This window comes from Anolis carolinensis, chromosome 2, assembly GCF_035594765.1.
Source record: "Anolis carolinensis isolate JA03-04 chromosome 2, rAnoCar3.1.pri, whole genome shotgun sequence".
NCBI classification, from domain to species: domain Eukaryota; kingdom Metazoa; phylum Chordata; class Lepidosauria; order Squamata; family Dactyloidae; genus Anolis; species Anolis carolinensis.
Window position 1 is genome coordinate 217550834 of NC_085842.1, and position 27911 is coordinate 217578744.

Consider the following 27911-nt stretch of genomic DNA (forward strand, 5'->3'; position numbering starts at 1 on the left):
ACCGAGTGCAAAAAAGTTATGGAGATGCTGGTTTTTCCCAAAAGGTTATGATCTTTACAAAGTCATGCCTTTCCAAAGGTTTATGTGATGCATGTTGCTGCTGCTGCTACGACTACTGCAGTTGCTGATAATGCCATATATTGCATCATTTAACAGGCTGAGCAAGGAGTAAGCAACCCATAAAGGTAGGAGGTCAGAGCAGTATGAGCAACATGGGCTGTGCCATGCTTCTTTAAGGCAGTCTGCTGCTCTCAGATGCAGTGGAACTTGTGGAAGGCTTTGCCTAACACCGGCTGCTGTAAGAAAATTCAGTCACCAGTGAGAGCAAAACTAAATATGAAGGGGAATGGATTTCTTCAGAGGTGCTAATCTCAGAAGCATAATTGCAAAGGAAACATCTCTTTATTTTTCAAAGACCATTTGAAATACAAAACATTCATTCATTCATTCATTCATTTATTTATTACACTACTTGTATCCCGCCTTTCTCACCCAATAGGACACTCAGGGTGGCTTACAATAAAAACATATATAAAAATAATACAGAACATTCAATCAATTAAAATTAAATACAATAAACATTCATAAAATATACATATACATATACAATTGCTAAATATAATGTTAGGTTTTCCTCTGACTCTGGGGGTTGGTGCTCATCTTCATTTCTAAGCCGAAGAGCCGGCATTGTCCATAGATGCCTCCAAGGTCATGTTGCTGGCATGACTGCATGGAGTGCTGTTACCATCAGAGGCGGTCCAACCATAAGGCGAACTAGGCATTTGCCTGTGGCGCCATCGACCCGGGGGCACCATCGTCCTGGGAGGAGGGCGGCACTCTCCGCCTCCTTCTCCTTCAGGTCTCCTGGTGTGAATGTTGTAATTAATCACCTTGATTAGCATTTAATGGCCCTGTGGCTTCAAGGCCTGGCTTCTTCTTGCCTGGAAGAATCTTTTTTTGGGAGGTGTTAGCTGTCCCTGATTGTTTACTGTCTGGATTTCTTCTGTTTTCAGAGTGTTGTTGTTTATTTATTGTCCTGATTTTAGAGATTTTTTTAAATACTGAGGGCTATCTGGGTTATCTAAGTCCACACTGCTCTATATCCCTGTTCAATGTTTAGTGCTAAATTCGCAAATATAGTCATTCCTACATAACATTACCATGTATTGAACTGCTTTTTCTATTGATTTGTTGTAAAACATGATGTTTTGGTGCTTAATTTGTAAAATCATAATGTAATTTGATGTTTAATAGGCTTTACCTTAATCCCTCCTTATTATCCAACATTTTCGCTTATCCAACGCTTTTATTCTTTAGTGATTGGTTTGGGGGGGGGAGGGGTGCCAAAATTCTGTTCGCCTACACTCGAAAAATACCTAGGGCCGGCTCTGGTTACCATCCTGCCAGAGCGGTACCTATTGATCAGCTCCCATTTTGCATGTTTTTGAACTGCTAGGTTGGAAGGAGCTGGGGCTAATAGTGGGAGCTCATCCCGCTCCCTGGATTCAAACCACCGATCTTTCAGTCAGCAAGTTCAACAGCTCAGTGGTTTAATCCGCTGCACCACCAGGGGCTCCTTATAAGATATATAAGTGAGAAAAATCATGTGCTAGGACAAATAGACATCTTCCACATCTTCTAAAATATCATTCTTAAAGTGATGAACCTGGGGCAACAGCAAAAGAATGGTTTTTAGTTTTCATCCCTAGGCCTCCCAGCCTTCATTACATCATCCATCTATGCAACCATCCAAGCTAACTCAGTGCCTTAGGTGTGGTGGAGATACTTATCCTTTCATTATTGTTGGAGCAGGATCCAGTTGTCTGTCCCACTGGTTGCTGTGTGTGAAATGGATTGTCTATAACATAAGCTGTGCCTCAAGCTTTGCTTTGAATATGCTAGCAGTCTAGCAGGTGACTTTGACACAGAGAAGTAGAAAGGTGTTTTCTTGCCTTTCAAATTAGACAGTGGAATAGACTGGCCCTGAGTAATAAAACTGCAGGAGAAAATGTTTGCATGTGACGAGGTCGTGAAATGTGCTTAGGGGTGGACAGCAACCTCGGTTAGAAAAAAAGATAGGTCATATTTGTCAATACCATGAAAGAATCTCCTTGCAGCTTTCTTGCAGACTTGCAAGGGCTAAGGGAGGTCATCCTCCAAGGATAATAATTTCTGACAAAATCTTAACTCCAGGGGGAAAAAAAATCCCTCAAAAGTCCGGAATCCAGTGAAAGAGGACTATTTGTCTTATCCCAGTCTTTGATGAGGAAGAAAAGATTGTGATTTTGTACAAGGAGGGTCAAGGAGTATATTTTGCCTAAGTGTCGCCCTTCGTTTCCTAGAGCAGCCACCTCATGTGTCTACAGAGAGCATTCAGGGAAAGAGCTAAGGCTTCCATAGGGAAAGTCCAGGAGGTGAGGCTGTAGATGTTTGCTGTCGCTCCAAGGATAGTAGGGAAGAAAGGAGCCATCTCAGAATAGAGATTGGCTGGGCGAGAGAGAAGCAAGGCAGCCAGCCCAAGCTTCAGGCTACTCTCCCTTTCCTTCCCAGAACCAGCCCTGAAAGAAGCAGTACTTTATCAGGCTGGCAGATGGAAAGAGTGACAGGAATTGTGAATGTGAAAGTAAACCTAAAGGAGCTGCTGCTGCTGCTGAGGCTAGACAGGCTTGAGAAACCAGCTACTGGTTGAGGCACGTGGTATGAAGCTCTGAGAAGGACTGAAAAAGAGAGAACAGAAGAAAAAATAGAAAACTTCTGAGTTGCTATGAGTTTTCTGGGCTGTATGGCCATATTCCAGAAACATTCCCTCCTGATGCTTCACCCACATCTATGGCAGGCATCCTCAGAGGTTGTGAGGTCTCTTGGAAACTAGGCAAGTGGGGTTCATATATCTGTGGAATGTCGAGGGTGAGAGAAAGAACTCTTGTCTCTTTGAGGCAGGTGTTAATGTGTGGATGGTTATAGAAATAAATAAATGGAAGCTTTACCACAGTTTCTGAATCAAGATAAACCCTGCTGTGGCGCAGGCTGGTGAGCAGCCTGCTGCAATAAATCACTCTGACCATGAGGTCATGAGTTCGAGGCCAGCCCATGGCGGGATGAGCACCTGTCAATTAAAAAATAAAAAATAGCCCCTGCTCCTTGCTGACCTAGCAGCCCGAAAGATAGCTGCATCTATCAAGTAGGAAATAAGGTACCACTTATAAAGTGGGGAGGCAAATTTAACTAATTTACGACGTTGGAATAAGGAAGTGCCGTCACAGTGTATGATGAAGCAGCTGCTCCCCCCTGTGGCCAGAATCGAACATCCCCTCAGGAGAAGGTTAAATTGCCTCTGCGTCTGTCTCTGTCTCTGTCTCGGTTCTATGTGTGAATGTTTTGCATTGAATGTTTGCCTTATATGTATATAATGTGATCTGCCCTGAGTCCCCTTCGGGGTGAGAAGGGCGGAATATAAATACTGCAAATAAATAAATAAATAAATAAAATGTCACTCAGGCTTGTGCAACAGGTAACAGTATCTTTACTTTAGTTCAAAAGTTCAAACAGGGCAACAAAATATGTATCAGTCTTTCTGAATTCACACGGAGAACATAAGTCTCTTTAAATATGCCTCATTTGCCTTATAAATAACTAGGCTTTGGAGAGTATGGCAGCCATTTCCTCCCTGACCATTTTCAGCTAGCGCTCCCCTCCCTCTCCTAGAGGAAAGTGGCAGTTAAAACTGTTGGCTTCGGCATCAAGCTAGAGGCATCAGGCAATAGGAATTCTGGCTCCTAGCTGGCTCAGCCAATCAGCTGTCGCCACATGCCATTCCAGTCAACTCATTCCATGATGGTGTCTTTTATAAACCCTTACAGACTGTTGCAATTGGCCACCTTGATTAGCACTGAATAGCCTGGCAGTTTCAAAGCCTGGCTGTTTACTGCCTGGGGGAATCCTTTGTTGGGAGGTTTTTTGTTTTTTTTTCGTGTCAGGAGCAACCAGAGTTGCTTCTGGAGTGAGAGAATTGGCCGTCTGCAAGGATGTTGCCCAGGGGATGCCCAGATGTTTTGATGTTTTTACCATCCTTGTGGGAGGCTTCTCTCATGTCCTTGCATGGAGCTGGAGCTGGAACTGATAGAGGCAGCTCATCCGTGCTCTCCCGGGTGGGATTCGAACCTGGCAGCCTTCAGGTCAGCAACCCAACCTTCAAGTCATAAGGCTTTTATCCCCTAGGCCACCGGAGGCCCCTGTTGGGAGATATTAGCTGGACCTGATTGTTTCATGCCTGGTATTCCCATTTTCTGAGTGTTGTTCTTTATTTAAACAGTAAACTTCTGCTTCAAAGGTGGAGTTGAAAGAGCCATCTTAACAAGTCACTGGGCTAGAGGCGGATTGTAATATGTTGATTCCTTTTTTTTAGGGTGATCTGACAGGAATAGCAACCTCAGGATTTTGCAACAAAGGGAGGCATTAGTTAGCATGGGTGCCCTAGTAGTGCCGTCCCGGATGAGGGCTTGAGGCATGAGAAATTTGCTGACATGTCAACCCGGACTACTTCATGGTTTCTGCTGGACTGATTTTTATGTAACCCTTCAGCTGAACTGGGAAAGAAAAATGAAGCAAACTTTACCCTGCTGGTCTGCCTCAATCTGGCAACACTTTGGCTGAATCTCGGAAGGCCTTGCTTTGACGTAACACCTGAAATAGGATTGTTCCTCAGAAAGAGGCAATAGAACTATGGGGTGGGGAGGCCCTGAAGCTGTGAAACTGTCATCAACTGTTAAATGCCAAGCAATAGTTGTGCCCATGGCTCGTGGAGCAGCAGCCAGACTCCATCCCAATGATGTGATTTTCAGCAGAAACCATGGCTAATGGGTCTGTGCCTGGTGAGCGTCTGCTAAACCAGATGAGCCAGAACAGAGGATGTAAGACTTCAGGGTTGGTTGAAGGCCTTCCCGACTGGCTTAGAAACGAGCCAGCTAGGATCAGTGCCATGGTTGGCCAGGAGTCTCCTTCATGTCACAGACAAGAAAAGGGGCTTCTCCTGGCAAGAAGACAAACAGCTGCTTATTGATAGGTTTCCAGGTTCAGTCCATTGTGGGGATACCCCCGTGGAAAGTGTGAAACAGAAGAGTATTTTTTTTTCATGTTAGGAGCGACTTGAGAAACTGCAAGTTGATTCTGATGTGAGAGAATTGGCTGTCTGCAAGGACGTTGCCCAGGGGACGCCTGAATGTTTTACCATCTTGTGGGAGGTTTCTCCCATGTCCCCGCATGGGAAGCTGGAGCTGACAGACAGGAGCTCACTCCGCTCCCTGGGTTCAAACCGCCAACCTTTTGGTCAACAGTCCTGCCGGCACAAGGGTTTAATCCACTGCGCCACCGGGGGCTTCACTGAGGAGTATGATGGTATGGGTATACAGATGCATCCACGATTGACTTAATGATGAGAAGTACAGAAAACAAAAGGTGATGATGCCAGATATCCAGAGGCCCGGTAACTCATTTAAAAGGCTAATTTATTGATTCCTTCTTAGCTTTGTCTTCTGTGGGAATCATAAGCACCTGGACATCTTGTCAGGTAAACAATGCAAAACACAGCCCTATTGATAAAGAAATTGTCTGTCTTTCACCAACACACAAACTGGTTTTATGTTTAGGCTTGGGAGATCACTGGAGGGATATTTCAGTGAGCTCTGTTCTCAGGGGTTTAGGTTGATAGAGGGGGCTGGATAACAGGTGCCTTCACAATACATTTGATTTGACTTTATACAATATCAATTAATACAGCATATACCGAAATAGCATTTAATATATTCATTTAAGGATTCAATCTCATAAAGCATGGGGTACAGTTGCTGCTGAGTCCTTCCGGGGCTTCTAACTTCTAGCAAAGCTTTGGTGAAGCAGAATGGGTTAAAAAGAAAAAAAATTTTTTTAAAATTAAATCATGTGCAGTTTTATACATATCTGGATTAATTTGGAAGAGGGTGTCAATGGCTCAATAACACCTAGGGTTTTTTTTTACTCTTAGATGGGTGAGCAGCTTGATGTTCTGGTACTGTATTAGCAATGGCTAGTCAAAGAAGGCAAGTTCCACCTGCGAAACTCAGGTCCTCATCTTGGTTTATGGAAGCTCTGATTACTGAGGGAAAGTCCCTTGTTCATATTTCCTGTGCCAGAGGCCAGAGAACATGTGCTTTCCTTTTGTCCTGTATCTTCAAGGTATGGAACAGTTAAGTGTGATATGTTGTGATACTAACACAAATTACTGTACTGCAAAATGGTCAAAATAGGGGTGGCTATCCGAGATGGGAATCGTGTGTCCCTCCAGATATTTTGGACGGCAAATTTCAGCAGCCCTAGGCAATAGAATTATGGACAATATTAGGAAATATAACCCCATATGATATGGAAGGCTGCATGAGTCCTGTCTCTGAATTAGGGACTACTGCTATATAATTATCAAACTTAGTATGATCATTAATGAATCAGAGTTAGAAGAGACCCCAAGTGCCATCCAGTCCAACACTGTCATGTAAGAACACACAATAGAAGCACTCCTGGTAGGTGGCATCCAGACTCTTTTTTAAAAACCTGCAGAGAAGGAGACTCCACCACACTCTGAGGCAGGGTTTTTTTCAGTGACAAACACTGTCCTGTATTTGTCCCTTTCCGGGTTTTGCTGCAAGAGACTAAAATGGCTTCTTCTCTAATATGTCACAATTACAAACATTCTTAATAATAATAATAATAATAATAATAATAATAATAATAATAATAATAACAACAATGATAATGATAATAATAATAACAACAACAGCTGGCACAACAAAACATTGCATGGAAAGTTCCTTGACAAAATTGAAGGAAAAGCTGACAAGGAGAAGACCTGGCTATGGCTCACAAATGGGACACTAAAGAAGGAGACAGAAGCCCTGATCCTTGCAGCCCAGGAGCAAGCCATCAGGACAAATGTAATTAAGGCCAAGATCGAAAAATCAGTTGATGACCCAAAATGCAGACTGTGCAAGGAAGCCGACGAAACCATTGATCATATCCTCAGCTGCTGTAAGAAAATTGCACAGACTGACTACAAACAGAGGCACAACTATGTGGCCCAAATGATTCATTGGAACTTATGCCTCAAGTACCACCTCCCAGCAGCAAAGAACTGGTGGGATCACGAACCTGCAAATGTATTGGAAAATGAGCACGCAAAGATACTGTGGGACTTCCGAATCCAGATTGACAAAGTTCTGGAACACAACACACCAGACATCACAGTTGTGGAAAAGAAAAAGGTTTGGATCATTGATATCGCCATCCCAGGTGACAGTCGCATTGACGAAAAACAACAGGAAAAACTCAGCCGCTATCAGGACCTCAAAATTGAACTTCAAAGACTCTCGCAGAAACCAGTACAGGTGGTCTCGGTGGTGATGGGCACACTGGGTGCCGTGCCAAAAGATCTCAGCTGGCATTTGGAAACAATAGACATTGACAAAATTACGATCTGTCAACTGCAAAAGGCCACCCTACTGGGATCTGCATGCATCATCCGAAAATACATCACACAGTCCTAGACACTTGGGAAGTGTTCGACTTGTGGTTTTGTGACACAAAAAACCAGCATAACTATCTTGTTTGCTGTGTCATACAATGTTGTTATGTCAATAATAATAATAATAATAATAATAATAATAACTTTATTCTTTTATCCCACCTCATTTCCCTGAAGGGACTCGGGGTGGCTTACATGGGAACCAAGCCCATTAATACTAAATTAAAATGTATCACCATAAACTACAGTTACATTACCTTGAATTAAACATATAAAAACATAAAATATCATAAAAACATAAACTCAGCAACAACCAGTAGCCAGTAGCCGAACACAGTGGGTGTATTCGGAACAGAAGGGCAGGGCGGAGCTTGAGCAACATACTACAGGGCGGGGCTGGTAATAAAATGCAAGAACCAGATATTATGTTAGGGCTAGAAAGGCCAAATGAATTGTTGAATCATTTAGTCAAAGGCACATTGGAACAACCAAGTTTTCAGGTCTTTCCAGAAGGTGGCCAGGGTGGGCATTAATCTAATCTCTCTGGGGAGCGAGTTCCAGAGCCGGGGGGCCACCACGGAGAAGGTCCTCTCCTTCATCCTCCCCCCCAACCGTGCTTGTGACAGAGATGGGAGGGAGAGAAGGGCCTCCCCAGCAGATCTTAAGAGTCCACGCAGGTTGATAATGGGAGATGCGATCGCAAAGATAGGCTGGACTTAAACCATTTAGGGCTTTATAGGTGATAACCAGCACCTTGAATTGGGAGCGGAAGCTTATCAGCAGCCAGTGGAGCTGTTTTAATAGGGGGTTGTCTGCTCTCTATAATTTGTTCCAGTTAGCAACCTGGCCACCGACAGTTGCATCAATTGTAGTTTCCAGGCAGCCCCACGTAGAGCGTATTGCAGTAGTCCAATCTGGAGGTAACTAAGGCATGGAACACCGTGGTCAAGTCAGACTTCTCGAGGTACGGTCACAGGTAGCGTACAAGCTTTAACTATGCAAAGACCCTACCGGCCACCACCAATGCCTGAGCATCAAGCGTCAGTGCTGAATCCAGGAGGCCCCCAAACTGCGGACCTGTGTCCTCAGGGGGAGCACGGGTAGCTATCCAATACCCCGATTGGTTGCACGACTGACAAGGACCACCTCTGTCTTTTCAGGATTAAGTTTCAGCTTGTTAGCCCTCATCCAGTCCACCACAGCGGCCAGGCACTTGACCCTTGCTGACATAGAAGCTGGATCTACACTGCCATATTATTCAGTTTGAACTGCATTATATAGGTCTACACTGACCATATAGTGTAGACCTATATACATTTAGGAGTCCTGGTGGCGAAGTGTGTTAAAACGCTGAGCTGCTGAACTTGCAGACCGAAAGGTCCCAGGTTGAAATCCCGGGAGCGGAGTGAGCGGCTGCTGTTAGCTCCAGCTTCTGCCAACCTAGCAGTTCGAAAACATGCCAATGTGAGTAGATCAATAGGTACCGCTCTGGTGGGAAGGTAACAGCATTCTATGCAGTCATGCCGGCCACATGACCTTGGAGGTGTCTAAGGACAACGCCGATTCTTCGGCTTAGAAATGGAGATAAGCACCAACCCCCAGAGTGAGACATGACTAGATTTAACGTCAGGGGAAACCTTTACCTTTACCTTAGATTCAGCCAGAATGTTATGGTGCTTCTTCTTCTTTATTCACATAGTCATTTCCGACTCTTTGTGACCTCATGGACCAGTCCACGCAAGAGATCCCTGTTGGCCATCACCTCCCGCATTTCCTTCAAAGTCAAGCCAGTCACTTCAAGGATACCGTCCATCCATCTTGCCCTTGGTCGGTCTCTCTTCCTTTTTCCTTCCATTTCCCCCAGCATCATGATCTTTTCCAGGCTTTCCTGTCTTCTCATGATGTGGCCAAAATACTTCATCTTTGCCTCTAGCCTCTTTGCCGTTGCACGTACGGATAAATTTTGTCAGTGACTTTCCTTGTAAGACACTTTGTGTATCCAACAAAGAGAGCTAAAGTTGTATAGCACGCTAATGACAGTTACACTTTGTTCGATATTGTTTTGCCCCACATGAAAGTAGAGTCCAAGTGCCATGGGGTGTTCAGCTCCAATGAAGTCCGTTCAAGCTGGAAGGACATGCTTTACAAAATAGACACTATCTTGGAAGAAAATTTAAAGGTGCCACTTCTGAAGTGAGTGGGATTCTGTCTTGGATTTCTTCTAGAGAGTTTCTATTTCAAGCCCACAGCGCCCATAACATGGTCTACTTTGTGACTAGGACTCATGTGGGAGGATCACTGACATTTTCAGATGTCTGTGTAACAGGACTTCCCATGCCATGGACGGCTCTGAATGTCTGTGTTGAGGGCTTCCTGACATGAGTCTGAAGTTGCAGAGAAGTGGATCTGTAAGCTCAGCTGGTGCTGCTTGGTCAAGTATAGGCAATGCCAGCATTTGGTGGAAGGGCACTCTGCTCTGCTACTAGGAGGAGAAGTGGGAGGAAGCCTGGAAGGGAAACAGACACTGCAGTGTGAAGGCAGCAAGTGAGTCACCGGAAGGGACCTTGGGAAACGCCTTCCCCATAGCCCAAGAGGTGGGGCTCAACACTTGCAGACCAAGGGATAAACTTTTCCCTAGTTTGCTGTGTGTTAGTATGCAGCCAGTTACACTTTCTGCATAGTAGGAATAAAATAACTTTACTAAAGTGATGAAGGACATCTCTGTGTGTTCATGCATACCTGAATATGCACCCACACAGAGGGAGGCCTGAGCTGATACATTTTCAGGTCTGATTATCTTTTGAATGGAACTGGCCATCTTTTGCCTTCACTGTGGAATAAAACCAGTTCCCATGTTAATGCATTAAATAGAGGTATTTATCAGGTTTTAGAAACTAGAAAGAGCCCCCGGTGGCGCAGTAGATTAAACGGCTGAGCTGATGAACTTGCTGACGGAAAGGTAGGCGGTACAAATCCGGGGAGTGGAGTGAGCTCCCACTGTTAGCCCCAGCTTCTGCCAACCTAGCAGTTCGAAAACATGCAAATGTAAGTAGATCAATAGGTACCGCTCCGGCAGGAAGGTAATGGCACTCCATGTAGTCATGCCAGCCACATGACCCTCGATGGATTGTCACCTTGACATGGTGAGGGGGCTTGCGTGTTCCAATGAACCTGCAGGCACAACCACGGGAGTCACACACTCCCAGGAGTGGCCACAGGGGAGGATCCAGACCAAGAACAATCCAAAGACCTCAACGGCGGAGCAGGCGGAGGATAACATGGTACATGTTACAACGGCTGTGAAGGCGGAAGAAGGTTGCAACAGACTGAGAAGCCACTCTCGTTGTGTTAATCACACCACTGCTGGGACCTCAATCTGTGAAGACTGTGTGTTGACCGGCCGTGCACCAACCTCCACACATTAAAAAAAATCACGCGCAGGCGTCTTCCAAGAAATGGAGGACCATCATCCTCGAACTACGAGGAATCGCCTAAGTAAGAAGGAGGTGCCTATGGACAATGCCGGCTCTTCGACTTAGAAACGAAGTTGAGCACCAACCCCCAGAGTCGGACATGACTGGACTTTTTGTCACGGGAAAACTACCTTTACTAGAAGATAGTTGTCTACCATTGGTTTATTAGTTTTTCTTATTTATGTAAAGGAAATTGCTTCCCAAAAAATACCCTGCTGAAAATACTCAGGCATTGGGTGAACAGAGGTGGGTTTTGATGTTACCATCACCGATCAGACTGGAAATATAATTTCATACAACATGGTGAGTAATCTTCCATTGCTCATATATCACGCATCGAATACCACGCATCCAAACAGAAACAAGAACCAATTGTGCATAAAAAGCCTCTTTATGAACCAACATGTAAGAAATAGTACATATATGAATTCATTAATGGAAATGCGGGATCGTAAGGATCATAGAGGAGTGAACTAGAAGTCATTGCAACTACCATCCTCTTTTGGATTCTTTTCTAAGTTACAGAGTGTTATAAGAGCCCTGTTTGGGGGGAAACCCAATTACTGCTTAAAAGGGACATTTCAATTTTGCAGTCATTATGAACAGATTTAACAGTTGGTGGGTCCACAGTGAAATCACTATGCAAGATGGACAAGAAAGAGTCTGCAATACGTAATGCACAGAAGAGTCTGTGCAGTATGTAATGTCCATGAAATGAGAGTCATAGACACAAACTGGTTTTATTTTTCTGCTTCCTCATCCTCTCTGTTGACGCTACCCTTCTGTGCAGTTATGATTCAGCGACGCTTGAAAATTTCTCACTCCACTGCAGCACTTCATCTTCTCCTTCACCCTTGTTGAGCACATTGTAGGTTTCATTTTTAAGGCATCCCGTCCGAAACAGCTGGAGACAAAAATGTGAAGGAATCAGAACTAGTAGCTATAGGTGATTCCTTGAATCAGCTGGCCACAGAACCAGCTAAGAAGCCAGCAAACAGGCCAGGACCATAAATAAGCATAGCTAGACATCTGCTGAGAGAACTGTCAACCTCTAGCCCAGTGGTTTTCAACCTGTAGGTCCCCAGGTGTTTTAGGCTATAACTCCCAGAAATCCCAGTCAGTTTACCAGTTGCTAGGATTTCTGGGAGTTGAAGGCCAAAATATCTGGGGATCCACAGGTTGAGAACTACTGCTCTAGCCCTACTGCTGCTTTGCCTTGGTGCTCCTACTTACTTGCACCTTTCCTCTGAGCATATAAGAATACAAAAGTGACCTGCATGCTTCACTTGCCTTGCTTTCTCTTCTCTACACAACTACATAGATTTAGACCACAAGAGGAATTCGGAAGGGGGGGGGGGTTCCATCTTCGCCCAAACACCTTCAAAACTGAAATTCTGTGCTGCTCAACATCTTTCAAAAGCCCTTTGACAAGAAGGATCTTGGAGCATGTAGCAGGATGTGGACACATCAAAGAAGGGACTGAAGTTGTGAAACACAATGATGATTGGTTTGAAGTGAATTTCTAAAAGAACTTACAATTATGATCCGGTGAAAAGATTGTCTGTGTTGCTCATCAATTTTATTTTTAAATAGAAGGTTGTATATGCTTCGATTTTCTCATTTGGGGGGACTGCTGAATCAAATGTGTATTGTGTGTATATGTGTGTGTGTGTGTGTGTGTGTGTACACATACACATTACAGTATCCCATACCATATCCAGACAGTGTTATGGGCCATTCCAGATGGCCATTAATATAGCAACAAACTGTTTCTCAAAGAAAAGCAGTTGGAGCCAACATATTGTATGTTGTTATATCTAAACCTGGTGAGCTTTAAACCACCAGAAAAGGAAGATACTGACAAGCTTTGTTGTTGTTGCTGCAAACACTGAAATCTTATACAGGCCCACACTAATATCGTTCAAACTCATATGTTGCCTGAAATGGACATTATAGTTCACATTTTTATTTTTAAAAAATGGCCAAGCCACTGCAAACTCACTGCTTTGCAATGTTGTACCATTCTTGCATTTGTGTTCAGTCTTGGATTTGTGGCAATTGTGCTGACCAAGGAGTCCCCAGTGGCACAATGGGTTAAACCCTTTGTGCCGGCAGGACTGATGACTTGAAGGTTGGGTTGTTGACCTGAAGGTTGTCAGTTCGAATTCAACCCAGAGAGAGTGTAGACGAGTTCCCTCTATCAGCTCCAGCACCACGTGTGGACATGAGAGAAGCCTCCCACAAGGAAGGTAAAAACATCAAAACATCTGGGCGTCCCCTGGGCAACATCCTTGCAGACAGCCAATTCTCTCACACCAGAAAAGACTTGTAGTTTCTCAAGTCACTCCTGACACACACACAAAATTCTTACCAAAATACCTTTGTGGCTTGAGTCTGTGCAGTGTAGATTAGGTAAGCACAGGTCTCTGGCCTCCTGTGCTTTTCATGTGCATTACAATTAGCAGCATTAATTACTATTATGTACGCTGGAACTCAATTGACAGACCCAGTCTTTTAAACTTGAACACGCCTATCTGTATTTTATAATGCGTTTATGAATGTCTGGTGTAAGTTAATTTTTTAACTGATTTATAGTGTATTGTACAATTTGTATATATACGTTTTATTGTAAGCCGCCCTGAGTCCCCTGTTGGGTGAGAAGGGCGGGATATAAATATTGTAATAAATAAATAAATAATAAATGTGCAGTAGCATTCTTGACCATTTCAGTTGAAGTTAAATATGCCCTGCTCATTTACAGTTTCAGTTGCAGCCATAGTGGGGCCCTTTCCATCCTGTCAGAGTTTTTATGATTGATTATATTCTTCCTCTTGGCTCTTAGATTTGATTATGTCAGGATAGAAATTTAATCAGTATTTGATATTATGTATAACTGTTATTTACTGGGTACATTAGGAACCCCCAGTGGTGCAATAGGTTAACCCTTGTGCTGGCAGGACTGCTGATCGAAAGGTCAGCTGTTTGAATCCGGGGATCGGAGTGAGCTCCTGTCTGTCAGCTCCAGCTTCCCATGTGGGGACATGAGAGAAGCCTCCCACAGGATGGTAAAACATCTGGGCGTCCCATGGGCCATGTCCTTGCAGACGGCCAATTTTCTCACACCAGAAGCGACTTGCAGTTTCTCAAATCACTTTTGACACGAAAAAAACCTGGGTACATTTTAGATGGCGTTCTACTTTTGTTTTGTTTCCTTCTTTATAAGTCTTCCTGGGGGGCAGAGGAGATTTTAAAGGCAAGATAGGTAAGTCATGAACAAATGAATGAGTCAATGGAGAAACGAATGAAAAAAAGAAGGATGAGTATTGCAATTAACAGGTGGGAAGTCCTCAATGGGGTAGTGTGAGATTTTTATGCGCTACAAAAATTCCATTTGTTTCTGTTCTCAGTTTGACTTTTGAAGACGTTCCCAGAGAAGCACTGACTAAAAAGGTGAGGGGGAAAAAGACAAGTAATTATATTTCTAGAAACAGCCTCCCACTTTTGAAGGGTTCCTGAAGAACTACGGGGCTGCCCACTCACCTTCTTCTTATTGAGGGTGTACTCTAGACACTGCTTGCTCTTGAAAGCACAATAGGTAGGATGTTGATTTCCTTCTGAGTCACAGATCTGGGATGAATGAAATAACACATAGAAGTGGGGAGCAGGAAATGAGAGGAACCATCAAATGAGGGGCGAGGGGCAGCTGATGGTTACCTTGTCGGGGAAATCTCCTCCTTGAAAGGAGGAATATTCTGACTGCAACCAGAGCGCTGCACGGTAGTCGTCACAACCGTGGGTAGCCAGGCGACCACACCAGTACTCGGTCTGTAAGCCACCATAATCCTCAATCCCATAATACTCATTTTCCACCGAGGTGATCTGATGGCAAAAGAGGTAAAAGGAGGATCTGGCACCAAAACACCTGCTCTTTCTTCAGTCATTCAGCAAAAGCTTTACCTTACCATAGGGACCATGGCCTTGTGCTGGGCCAAGATCCCGGGATTGATGTAGTCACTAAACTTGTCGCCTTCACAGTGGGTGCGTTTCAGGTTGGTAGTCCCTTGACACTGCTCTATCTTCAGGGAGCAGAATGCACACCCAGTACACAGATTTGTGTGCCGTCGACCAAAGTTGTCACATACCTAGAAAGTGATGGAGCAGTAAGAAGGACAACGGTAACATTAATTTAATTCCTCAAACTATTGTGTGGCATTTGGCAAGTTGGGCGTGGGATGGCCAGCAGTCTTCCTAACATGCTCCTTCTTGATCTCCAGGAATTACTAGCACTGTTACTAAACTCAAAGTGAAGATTACTCTAGCTAAAAGCCTCCAGTCTCTCATATTTTGCAGATGTTCTAGAAAGTGGCACAAGCATTTGAGTTGGGGTTACAGATGTCAGTGTCTTCCAAGTGATGGACTCTGTTGGAGGGAAAATGAGGCTCGTATCGAGAACTGAAGCTTACCAAATCCCCATAGCCAAAGAATTTTGCTTCCACTTCTTGCCAGGCCTTACTAACAGCGGTAGTTATGCAAATATCTTGCAGGACTGAATAACACAGAATCACCAATGCTGCATTCTTGTCAAGAGATAAGATGCTAATGCAACAAGGGAGAGAAGAAGAAAACCAAATTGTGAGAACTGACAAGTAGAAATGTTTGGATTTTGAACCTTTCCCTCTCCCCATTTCCCCCCAAAGTAGAGGCAACTGACCTCTGGGTTATCTGAGATTTCGACACCAGATTCTAAGTGGGTTTTATGGGAAATATAATTCACTGCTGAAAATTGTAGCTTTCATATAATTAACCTCCACCATGACTACTTACCACTAGGGAAATATTTACCTTTGGGGATTTAGCTCCCTGAGAAGAGGAAGCACGCGTTCTTATTTCTCTGCAGTCCCAAAAAGTTGGGCCAGGTCTAATGGTCTGAAGCTACAAGGCAGTTGTGGTTGTTGTGACAGCTCAGGTCCACCCTCTTTAAAGATTTCAGCAGGGATCCCATCAGGTCCACTGGCTTTGTTATTTTTATTTGGCTGTTGGCTTTGCTGACTTACAACTCCACCAGTTCATTGAAAACGTGTGGGTGAACAAGAAAATCCCAGCATACCTCAAGGATGCTACCACCACCATCCTCTTCAAAATAGGGGGAGGGGAACACTGTAGAAAGTATTGAGGTGTCTCCTTTCTAACCTCCGCTGGGAAAATGCTCACAAGAATCCTTGCAAACCACCTTCTACCTACTTCAGAAGACATCCTCCCAGAATCCCAGAACAGCTTCCGCCCCTCCAGAGGAAAAGTGGACTTGATCTTTACTGCATGACAGCTCCAAGAAAAATGCAGAGAACAAAATCAACCTCCGTACATGGCATTCATTGACCTTGCAAAGGCATTTGACACAGTGAATTGCAATGCTGTCTTCTTTTAAAAATCAGATGTCGTGAACATCCTGCATGATGACATCAAGGCAACAATCTTGGATAGCAATGACTCCCAAAGTGATCCATTTAAGGTGGAATAAGGTGTCAAACAGGGATGTGTTATTGCCCCAACCCTATTTTCCATCTTCATCACTATGATACTGCACCTTGTTAATGGGAAACTTCCCACCTGCGTGGAAATCATCTATTGGACAGATGGCAAGCTATTTAATCTTAGAGCACAGATATCTATAACTGAGATACACGAGATAGTATGTTGTTGTTATACAGTAGAGTCTCACTTATCCAAGCCTTGCTTATCCAAGCCTCTGGATTATCCAAGCCATTTTTGTAGTCAATGTTTTCAATATATCATGATATTTTTGTGCTAAATTCATAAATACAGTAATTACAACATAACATTACTGCGTATTGAACTACTTTTTCTGTGAAATTTGTTGTATAACATGATGTTTTGGTGCTTAATTTATAAAATCATAACCTAATTTGATGTTTAATAGGCTTTTCCTTAATCCCTCCTTATTATCCAAGTTATTCGCTTATCTAAGCTTCTGCCGGCCCGTTTAGCTTGGATAAGTGAGACTCTACTGTATTTGAAACATCAAATGTGTTATCATGCGAACGGCAACAAATGGATCTCCAAGAAACTTTAAATTGACTTTTGGAATCATCAGCTATATCCTATCAATATATGGGACTATTGTGTTTATTAAGAGGAGATTGATGTCTCTCATCTGAAATTTATGTGAATACTGACATTTATTTACGATAGAGATAAGAGTTGCACCTTTATATTGTGTATATAAGTAAAAAACCTGTCGCATGATGCCACATTTGATGTTTCAAATATAACAACATACTATCTCGTGTATCTAAGTTATTTAACCTTAGCAGACTCAAAACCAAAGTAACAACAACATCTGTTGCAGCAACCTGCACTTAGAATCATTTTGAAATTGGTATTTTTTGTGGGATGGAAAATGGTGTGTTTTCCCGTTTTCAGTTCATTTTGTGATGTTTCAGTGTGGCATGCATGCGGGTGGTCTCTTCGTGCTCCTTGATGCTCCTGCTATTACTCCTTGATCACAGAAAGGGACTAGTAAATAAATCTATCATCCCTTGTTTTTTTTAACTGTGCAATTTTGAACCTTTGACATTCCATCTTACTGATAATTTCCTGTTTTGAAAGCTCTTCCACAATTTCAAAGAAAGGACGCAACCCCCCCCCCCCCTTGTGATATGGGCACTCCCTGGATGATGGAATGGGAGGAGACAACAGCTGTCTGTGTGATGAGGAACGAAGCACATGATTTAACTAGAAACAGGTAGAGGCGCATCCTGTGTGGTGGGGTGAGTAAATTATCTGTCTTCTTTCAAGACGAAACACCACGGAACGCGATGAGAAGAAGACACTACCTCCCACTTTCCCTCCCTTGAGTGAAGAGATCCAAAGACACCCGCTCATGCAACTTAGCAACTAGAAACTACACAAAGGTGCTTTTAAAAAGTATATAGTAAGTGCTGCTTTTCCCCCATATACAAGCCAGGGTGTCTGAAGAATGACCCAGGGCCTTAAACCAACAGCCCTGTTCTCTTGATGGCTTTACAGCAGTGGTTCCCATCCTTTGGGTCCCCAGATGTTTTGGCCTTCAACTTCCAAAAATCCTAACAGCTGGTAAACTGGCTGGGATTAGAGTAAAAGATAAATAAATACAGTAGAGTCTCACTTATCCAACACTCGCTTATCCAACATTCTGGATTATCCAACACATTTTAGTAGTCAATGTTTTCAATACATCATGATATTTTGGTGCTAAATTTGTAAATACAGTAATTACTACATACCATTACTGTGTACTGAACTACTTTTTCTGTCAAATTTGTTATATAACATGATGTTTTGGTGCTTAATTTGTAAAATCATAACCTAATTTAATGTTTAATAGGCTTTTCCTTAATCTCTCCTTATTATCCAACATATTCGCTTATCCAACGTTCTGCCGGCCTGTTTACGTTGGATAAGCGAGACTCTACTGTAGAAACAAATGGGACATGGAGACTTTTATGCAGTAGTGCCTTGTCAGTTGACATTTTAAACTTCGTAATTTTGGGGAAATGATGTAAAGAGGGGAAAAACCAAGAGGATAAAAGAAAGAATGGCATGAGGCATCTTCTTCAGGGTTGGGCAATCTTTGGACCCTCAGACATTAATAAACTACAGTTTCCGTAATCGGTCATCACCTATCAGGCCTAGAGGACCACAGTTTCCCCACTTTAACCTGGCATAGAATCTAATCATCCATTTCATGCTGCTGGGACTGGTTTTTTTTTCTGAAAATGGCTTGCTATTCCCTTTATTCAATCATAATTCAACATCAAATAATAGTTATCAGCTAAAGAGTCGATAAAAGTCCTGGCCTGGGAATGAGATGGCTCAGCTCTTCTGCTCCATGCTGAGCTTTGTCCTTACCTGCCGCTGGTACTGTTCTCTGAAGCTGCTTCTTGTTCGGTTTTTACATCTTTGTCTGTTGGCACTTTGTCCGCATTCAGAGACTTCTCCAGTGAAAAGGCCTTGGCAATTAGGCGGTGGATGCTTTGGTGGAGCTCATCGTCTGCGGATGAAGGCACAACAAGCTCTGCGGAGCTTGTTGTGCCTTCACTCTTTTGGCTGTCTGAGAAGAGCATTTCAGCAGTGAGTGTGGCAATTTGAGCGCTTGAGAGTTCTGGCTGATATGCTGGGGTGGTAGGTTCAAGGATTTCCAGGATGCTTTCCGGAACTGGTGTGGGCTTCCTAGGCACAGGCGCCTCGCCAGAGACTGCAAAGGCGTATTTCAAAATGGCATCAATGTTGGTGCGAAGGCGCATCTCAGGAGAAGGTGAAGTAGTCTCAATTGGCACAGGTATAGATGTGTCAGGGGCCTTGCTTGTAGCTGAAGAGACGACAATTATCTCTTCTAGGACTGGAGGCTCAAGGCATGGGATCCTCTATTGGGGGTAGAATGGAATCTGGGTCAATATGACTGCATTGTATTGTCGAAGGTTTTCACAGCCCAAATCACTGGGGTGTTGTGTGGTTTCTGGGCTGTATGGCCATGTTCTTGCAGCATTTTCTGCAGATGTTTCGCCTGCATCTGTGGTTGGCATCTTCAGAGGATCTTTGAACATGCCAGCCACTGATGCAGGTGAAATGCCAGGAAAAAATGTTGCTAGAACACAGCAATACAGCCCAGAAACCACACAACACCCCCATGACTATATTGTTTTGCATATACAATTTTATATTATATTTCTTTTCATTATCCCATACAGAGCTGTTTCTCGAAAATGTTATTCCTAATTACCTGGCATGGCTTGTGCTTTACTTTATTCCAGGCATCTCTACTTCCCTGCCCTTTTGCCGCTCCCAGTCTGCATTCCCATTCTAGCTCTCTTCTGGATGACCTCACTATTGAAAATACCCTGTTTCCCCGAAAATAAGACAGTGTTTTATATTAATTTTTGCTCCCAAAGATGCGCTAGGTCTTATTTTCAAGGGATGTCTTATTTTTCCACAAAGAAGAATTCACATTTATGGTTGAAGTTTTAAAAAAATGAAAATTTATTATCTACTGTACAGTAGTTGTCATCACAAACCAGCATAACCAAACTGTGAATCCTTTCAATAATTTCTATATTATATTTTATTGCTATACTGTTTTTAAATTACTGTTTTAAATTTCTGTTTGTATGTTAATTTATGTTGTTGTTGGGCTTGTCCCTGTGTAAGCTGTCCTGAGTCCCTTCTGGGAGATGGAGGTGGGATACAAGAATAAAGTGATTATTACATCATTATTATTATTTCTTGCTACTACCTTTATTTCCATGTACAACCATCTATGATGTGTACATTTACCGATCCTGCATGCTTCCAAACAAAAACTTTACTAGGTCTTACTTTCGGGGAGGCCTTATATTTAGCAATTCAGCAAAACCTCTACTAGGTCTTATTTTCTGGGGATGTCTTATTTTCAGGGAAACAGGGTAGCAAGTCTTCACCGTTTGTTAATGTATATATTTGCTACCCTGTATTGTGTGTGTGTGTGTGTGTATTGATTTGCCAGTTTGACTGTACTTCTTTGGTGTGTGTGTGTGGAGAGGGCTATAGACATGTGATTGTACTGAGCATGTTCAGACTCAAGACTCCATTTTGTTATCAGTACGTGTTTGGCCTTCAGTGGAACAAATCTGCTTTAGACCTCAGTGAAGGTGGGTGCATGTATATGCTTTTGAACTTCAGTGGATACAGCATGATTTTAGACTTCAATTGTACTTTGGACTATGTGAAAATAAGACTATGGACTATTGATTAAGAATGATACCCAGTGTTTACAATACAGAGAAACTACATCCTATCTATAACTGAACTTTAATAAGAAATGTGCGTGTATGGTGAATTAATACAATATGTTTGTGAGTAAACAAGATGTGTTTTTTTTCAGAGAAAACTTTTTTATATATATCTGAGTGCATATTTTAAACTAAGAGGTTTCAAGGGAGTATATATATTTTGGGCAAAAGCAACTGTAATTTCATCTTCAAAGAAACATCTTTAAAACTCTGTAAACCAAATATATTTTTGTAGTGGCATGTCTTTGTCTTTGGCAGTTCAAAGACATGGTTCTTCAGTTTAACAGCTGAGTTATCTGTGTGCCATTACACTAATGCTTGTGAATATCACTTATTTAGAGGGTTGACTTCTAACAAAGGTCATGCCTTTTCTTGACTAGTGGCCTGTAGCTGCCTTTGGACTGATTCACTTGCTATGCACAAACCATAGGGAGAAGTAAATTAAATACAGAAGACTTAACTCTCCCTAATTTTAGGGAAATTCTTTTCCTTGCAGTGATTTTCTTTTAAAAAGCAGCTAAAGTCTCTAGGTCAGTTCTGGTCTGCCTGTTAACTGGGGAACAAACACCTTAGTAGTTCTTCCCCACTCACCCTAGCATAGAAGTGGTGATTTAAGCACCGAGACTGTGCAAATTCACAAAAGTTCTCAAAACGTGTGTACACAGGAAAATCAGTGCAGATGGGACCTGGAAGAATAAAGATGAAAATTATTACAATTGGGCGAGAGGTAGGGAGAGTTCATACCGAATCCTGGCAACATCGGAGCCCTAGATTTTTAATTGAGAAAAGAGGACAAGCTCAAGCTATGTACAAGTAATTGCTTATTTTCACAAGCTTTCCTGGGGTGTAGGCATGGCACAAGGAGATAGTTCTTGAAATGAAAATTTGGAAGCATTTAATTAAAAATGAGGGTTTTCGGATGTATGAGCATTTTCCTGTAAAATATGAAGAATCTTGAATGTATTGCTGCAGACAACAAAAGTTCCTAAATACCATTGGCAAGTTATAAAACTCTGGGTTGGGTGGAGTGGATGTTGATACATAAATTCAAACTGATGTGCAATTTAGGTGTACTCTTGGACTCAGCACTAGAGCTGGAAGCCCAGGCCTTTGCAGTGGCCAGAAGTGCTTTTGCACACTCCAGACTTGAGACATCTGATCTGTCCATGGTGGCATATTCCTCAATTCAATCAGATTTGGATTACTATGACAAGCTCCATGTGGGGTTGCCTTTGGAGAGTGTTTGGAAATTTCAGCTGGTCCAAATGGCTGTGGCCAAATTGCTGACCAGAGCTGCATAACTCAAGGAGTGCATAACCCATCTATTGCAAAAGCTTCATTGGCTGCCAGTTTGTTTCCGAGCCCAATGCAAAGTGTTGATCATTACTTATAAAGTCCTCTACAGCAGTAGTTCCCAACCTTTTTTTGACCAGGAACCATTTTGACCAGGGACCACTCTCCAACATTAGTACCAAAAGAGTTACGAATAAGTTTTTGGTCAACTTATATTCAGTTTGGTTATTTGGGGTGCTGATTCAGAAAACTGCATTGGATAGACCACATCAGCTCTAGTTTCTGATACAGAACATGTGCCATCCAGAAGTCTCAATCTGTTTGCTCACAGAAAAACCATATTTAATAATCTAGAGCTGATGTGGTTTATCCAATGCAATTTCCTGAATCAGCACCCCAAATAACAGGCCTAATAACAGGAACCGGCCTAAAAACAAAGACATCAAGGCACCCCCACTTCCAGGTACCACATGAATGGCTTCGCTCAGGAGGACGAGGGAGGAGGAGAAGCAGCAGTCAGGAGGCTTGTTGTTGCGCCTTTCATGGGTAGTCACCATCTCCCCTCCCAACATCCCCATTGCCTCAGCAGTATAAGAGAGTGTTGCAACGGTGAGGCTGTGGACCATATTTTAATTCATAGGTACCACTGGTGGTCCATGGACTGCAGGTTGGGAACCACTGCTCTACAGGGTCCAGGCTATTTGGCAAATCGCATCTGTGAGAGGGGACCTATTTGGTGACTGCCGCACAACATTGGGACTCTTTGCCTAGGGAGGCCATTACAATGAGCCAGGGGTGCTGTATAGTGTTTTATGTATTTTACCAAGTTCTTGATGGTTTTAACTACTAATTTTAATAGTTCCATGTTCAATTTTATATCTGTGTTTATATATCTTAGGTTTTAAATAGTACATTGCATTATTTTAGCACTGCTAGCTGCTTTGAGTTTTTTAATAGAGAAAAATAAGATACATCTGGCAGAAATATTAACATTAACTAGGTATTTTTAATTACAAAAATGTAGTCAAGGGCGAAAAAGGGTTAAATGGGCTGGTGTCACTTTGAGAAGAGTTAGTTGCGCGAAGCCTGTTAGAGTTGGTGGGCCAAAGCTAGTGTCCTCCTGAGCAGTAAGAGAACGCCTCAGTGTGAGGTAGGCCTTAGTGTCAGAGAAGGCTCAGTAAAGTTAGTGTCATCCTGAACAGTGAGAGAAAACTTCAGTGTGAGGTAGGCCTCAGTGTGAGAAAAGGCCTAGTGAGAGAAGCCTCAGTGTTAGAAGGCCTCTGTGCAGAAGGCCTGGTGTGAGAGGCTTCGATGTGTGAAGCCTCTCACCCAGGTTGAAGGCCTCGTGGATGAGGCTCCAGTGTGAATGCTGCTGTGTGTAAAGATGCTGTGTGGAGCTCCTGTGAAAATTCAGTGTGAGAGGAGGCTCTGGGAGAGCGAAGCTGTTTATCTGCTTAAGAAAGAAACCTATTGTAGAAGCAAAGATGGACATATAAAGAACTTTATTTGTGTTATGTAAGCCTTGTTTCTGTGAGTAGTGCAACCATATTTTTTTGCTACAAAGAAAAGCCTCCTAAGGAAGAGATAACATTGGTCTCTGTGTTGTTCTTTTTATCACTTATGGCTACTGGTGCTGGGTCACCCTGTTTCTAATAAGTTACTCTGCTGTACATTTATGGGGAGGGTCTTTTGTTAATAAGCCCACTCGCCCAACAATATCATCATCACTATTATTATTTCAGTGAATATTTACAGCTATGGCACTGGAAATCAAGGCGGTAATCTTGTACAGGTCAATTTCCTGGTGACTACTCCTTTGAGGAAAGTCAGTGAGCACAAGCAGATGAAAACACAGCTTCAGTTTCCAAGGTTCTACAAAGATAATAAATTATTCTAAAACTGCAGAACATATATGTTTTGGGAGAACACTGAGACAGTGTGGTGTGATTGGGAGAGTATGCGTATAAACAACTGAAATGGATGTAATGTTAGGGTTCAAGATTACTTTTGTTTGACCACAGAAAGGCTTCGAAAGAATGTTCAACCAGTGGTTCTCATCACAAAAAGGTGCTGGAGGGAACCTGAAGAGAGCACCATTGATTTGCACATACCCTCTGGGATCTCGCCATGATTTTCGAACTGATCCAGAGGCATTATTCTAGGATCATTGCACCCTTTGCTGTGCCGGATCTGACACAAGTGGTTTGCCTTCCATACGGGCTTTTGGAACGAGAAAAAGGTATCATACTCTTCCTCTGTGAGAGGGGTGCCTGGGATTGACGACAGAACATTTGGAGTTAACTGTGTCAGAAAGAGTAGGAGCCCTAAAAGAAAAACAGAGGGAAGAATATTAAAGCAGGCGAGGGGAGAGTTCCACAGTTATCCTATCACTGTTCCTGGCCCATGAAGTTCACTCCCACCCAAGGTTCTCTTGCCATTCAGTGCTAATAGCAAATTAAAAATGCAGACCTGCATAAAATATTATTTCAAATACAGGCTTTGTAAAAAGGATGAGATAAGAACAGGGCAGCCAAGGTCCTCTTTCTAGCTTTCAGGTGTTATCCTGCAACACACTTTCCTGAAAGCCCCATGAGCAAAGATGCCCATTCAATAAAATAAGCCCATGTGCCTTTCAGTATTGAACCACTAGGTTCTATAAGACTAGCAGAAGAGAGCCATCTGTCGTCCAAAACAGAAATGTAATTTTAAATATATATATTCTGAAGCCACGGAATAAGTGACCCTTCTCAAACCTAAGCTTCATTTACTAATGAAGACTTCTGCAACAGAATTAACATATTTCTACTGTTCAGTATGAAAGAATAAACATCTCAAAAAGGGGTTTTGTTCTCAAAATGATCTGTAAGGTAAAAGGTAAAGGTTTCCCCTGACGTTAAGTCCAGTCATGTCTGACTCTGGGGGTTGGTGCTCATCTCCATTTCTAAGCCGAAGAGCCGGCGTTGTCCGTAGACACCTCCAAGGTCATGTGGCTGGCATGACTGCATGGAGCGCTGTTACCTTCCCACCGGAGCGGTACCTATAGATCTACTCACATTGGCATGTTTTCAAACTGCTAGGTTGGCAGGAGCTGGAGATAACAGCGTCTGCTCACGCCGCTCCCGGGGTTTGAACCTGGGACCTTTTTCGGTCTCTAGATCAGTGCTTTTAACGCACTTCGTCACCAGGGCTCCTTAATTTCTGTACCTGACAGAAATTAAAGACAAATATTATTTTTATACAGGTACATACAGGAGCCCCTGATGGCGCAGCGGGTTAAACTGCTGAGCTGCTGAACTTGCCAACTGAAATGTCGGAAGTTAGAATCCGGGGAGTGGGTTGAGCTCCCACTCTTAGCCCCAGTATGAAAACATGCAAATATGAATAGATCAATAGGTACTGGTCCAGCAGAAAGGTAATGGTGCTCCATGCAGTAATGTCGGCCACATGACCTTGGAGGTATCTACTGACAACACCGGTTCTTTGGTTTAGAAATAGAGATTATCACAAACCCCCAGAGTCGGACAGGGGAAAACCTTTATCTTTACCTTACAAGTACAGTAGAGTCTCACTTATCCAAGCCTCGCTTATCCAAGCCTCTGGATAATCCAAGCCATTTTTCTCATCAATGTTTTCAATATATCGTGATATTTTGGTGCTAAATTCGTAAATACAGTAATTACAACATAACATTACTGCGTATTGAACTACTTTTTCTGTCATTTTTTTTGTATAACATGAAGTTTTGGTGCTTAATTTGTAAAATCATAACCTAATTTGATGTTTAATAGGCTTTTCCTTAATCCCTCCTTATTATCCAAGATATTCACTTATCCAAGCTTCTGCCGGCCCATTTAGCTTGGATAAGTGAGACTCTACTGTACATAATGGGAATAGATTTATGCTTGAAGGGCTTCTAATAGCAATAAAAAGGAGGAAGAATTACAATTCTGTATGGTGCCCCAATTCAAGACACATTTTTTTTAAAAAAGCAGGTATTTTGTAATTACAAAATCCTGTTAGAAATTATATAGAAACTGTGCCTATCCCTCTAGATCAATGGTTCTGAACCTGTGGGCCCCCAAATATTTTGGCCTACAACTCCCAGAAATTCCAGCCAGTTTACCAGCTGTTAGGATTTCTGGGAGTTGAAGGCCAAAAACATCTGGGGACCCCAGGTTGAGAAACACTGCTCTAGATTCAAGAACTACAACTTTTTCTTCCAATATACTAAATTGGATAGAAATACCAACTGCTTTCTATCCCATAAACTGGTTCAGTAATGTGAGACACGTCTTTGGGATTCAATGAGTAGCTCATTTATAGGCCCCTAAAAGAGCTTTATGGGCCTCTCTGTTGGCTTTTGACTTCTTTGCTTGTCATAGAAGGCAGGCCACCAACGCAATGTTAGTTATAGGTTCTGTGAATCCAGTTGGATGGAAAGCTGAAGGAATCCCATTGGGGCGGACACTCACCCACCAGGAGGACCCATGGTGGGGGCTTGAGTCTCAGCGTAGGCATTCTGCCTCTTTTACTTCAGGTGGCCCCACTTCCCACCAACACATCCATCCATTTCAAGGGCTGACAGAATCAGAAGCTGTTGGAATGAGAACACAGTGACCTCACAACTGAAGCCATGGCAAGAGAAAGGAGGGAGAAAGGGAGGGTGCACATGCAAGTAAGAAAACAACACTGGTCTTCTCTGTCATCAGGTTTGGGCTGCCATCAAGGGCAGCACACAAATCTGACTAATGGAGCATTGCCTATTGTAAATCTTTCACTGCAATCCCCACTGAAATGAATGGCATGGAACAGCCTAAGAGTATGAATAAACCTTCATCCAGCTGTAATCCATTTGGAGGGCAGGGAGGATTATGCAGAAGGCTGAGTTATACGAATCCATGGGAAGGTGGCATATTTTGCTTCTTATCCTTTGGTGTCAAGTCTTCTTTAGAGACAGCAGTGATAGACATACCAAATGAATTGAGAGTATTTAAAGAAAGCAGAAGAAAAGACACAGCAACACATAAGTGACAAGGTGCAAAGGGTAAACTTTATATCCAGGGCAACGTAGTCACAGTACGTTCCCCATATTTGATAGATGGCTATAGATTTTCCCCAATAGAACCTGCCATAATCTGCTATGCTTTTATCAGAGGCTTGCACATTCCCTTTTCGTTGTGTCAGTGGTTGTGGATGTCATTAGATCAGCATTTAAATTTAAACTGGAAATACACAAAGTATGAAAAGAGTGTCATGTCAGTATAAAATGCCACTCAGGAGTTAGTGGTGTTCCAATATTTGAGGGTCCTCCACTATATTAAGTACTAGTTATACAAACTATTTCATTCAGTACAGAACAGAACACAATCCAAAATTTAAAGTGGATCCAGGCGGAGACCTACCAGAAGCATTTGCTTTTCAAATTACAGTTCTTAATTATTTACTGTTGCTCTCATCTGCCTACTTCCAAATAACCCATGCAACAGTTTCTAGGTACTCTCACAGTAAAATCAAAGAGTTTACCAAGGATTGTAAAGGCAGTTCGATATACTAGTAGCTGGAAGACAGAACAGTTAAACATTATTCATAATCTTCACCATCAGAATTTCAATTTACATCAGTTAAAGGACTTGTTTCACTATATTCTGTACTCACTGAGATATTACATCCATGGCGAAAATGGCTCCACTGGCTACTGATCCAATTCTAAAAACAATTTACACTAAGTACCATAGTGATGGTACTTAGGTATAAAGATGTTTGACTTGGACT

At 42.7% G+C, this 27911-nt stretch overlaps 1 protein-coding gene across 2 annotated transcripts; it reads right to left on the reverse strand.

Moving 5' to 3' along the window:
* Nucleotides 1-11743: 11743 nt before the first annotated feature.
* On the reverse strand, nucleotides 11744-27196 carry acrbp (acrosin binding protein). 2 transcript variants are annotated; one of them, XM_062971770.1, is made up of 9 exons: nucleotides 26616-27196; nucleotides 24251-24463; nucleotides 21438-21532; nucleotides 18931-19445; nucleotides 15486-15618; nucleotides 14985-15164; nucleotides 14737-14901; nucleotides 14563-14649; nucleotides 11744-11926 (listed from the first exon to the last, which is right to left on the reverse strand). In XM_062971770.1, exons 1-9 carry the CDS (start codon nucleotides 26626-26628, stop codon nucleotides 11813-11815), a joined length of 1515 nt encoding a protein of 504 aa, XP_062827840.1. In that variant the 5' UTR covers nucleotides 26629-27196; the 3' UTR covers nucleotides 11744-11812. The 2 variants fall into 2 exon arrangements, with proteins under 2 accessions (XP_062827840.1, XP_062827839.1); XM_062971769.1 differs by having other exon boundaries at nucleotides 26612-27191.
* Between the last annotated feature and the right edge of the window lie 715 nt (nucleotides 27197-27911).

Excerpts from the sequence above, each read along its gene's own strand:
- acrbp (XM_062971769.1), bottom strand. The coding sequence starts at position 26,657 with ATGCCTACGCTGAGACTCAAGCCCCCACCATGGGTCCTCCTGGTGG. Across the intron at positions 21,533-24,250 it reads TCATGGCGAGATCCCAGAGG|GTCCCATCTGCACTGATTTT; the intron begins GTATGTGCAAAT and ends TTATTCTTCCAG. Across the intron at positions 15,165-15,485 it reads TCTTTGGCTATGGGGATTTG|GTATGTGACAACTTTGGTCG; the intron begins GTAAGCTTCAGT and ends ATCACTTTCTAG.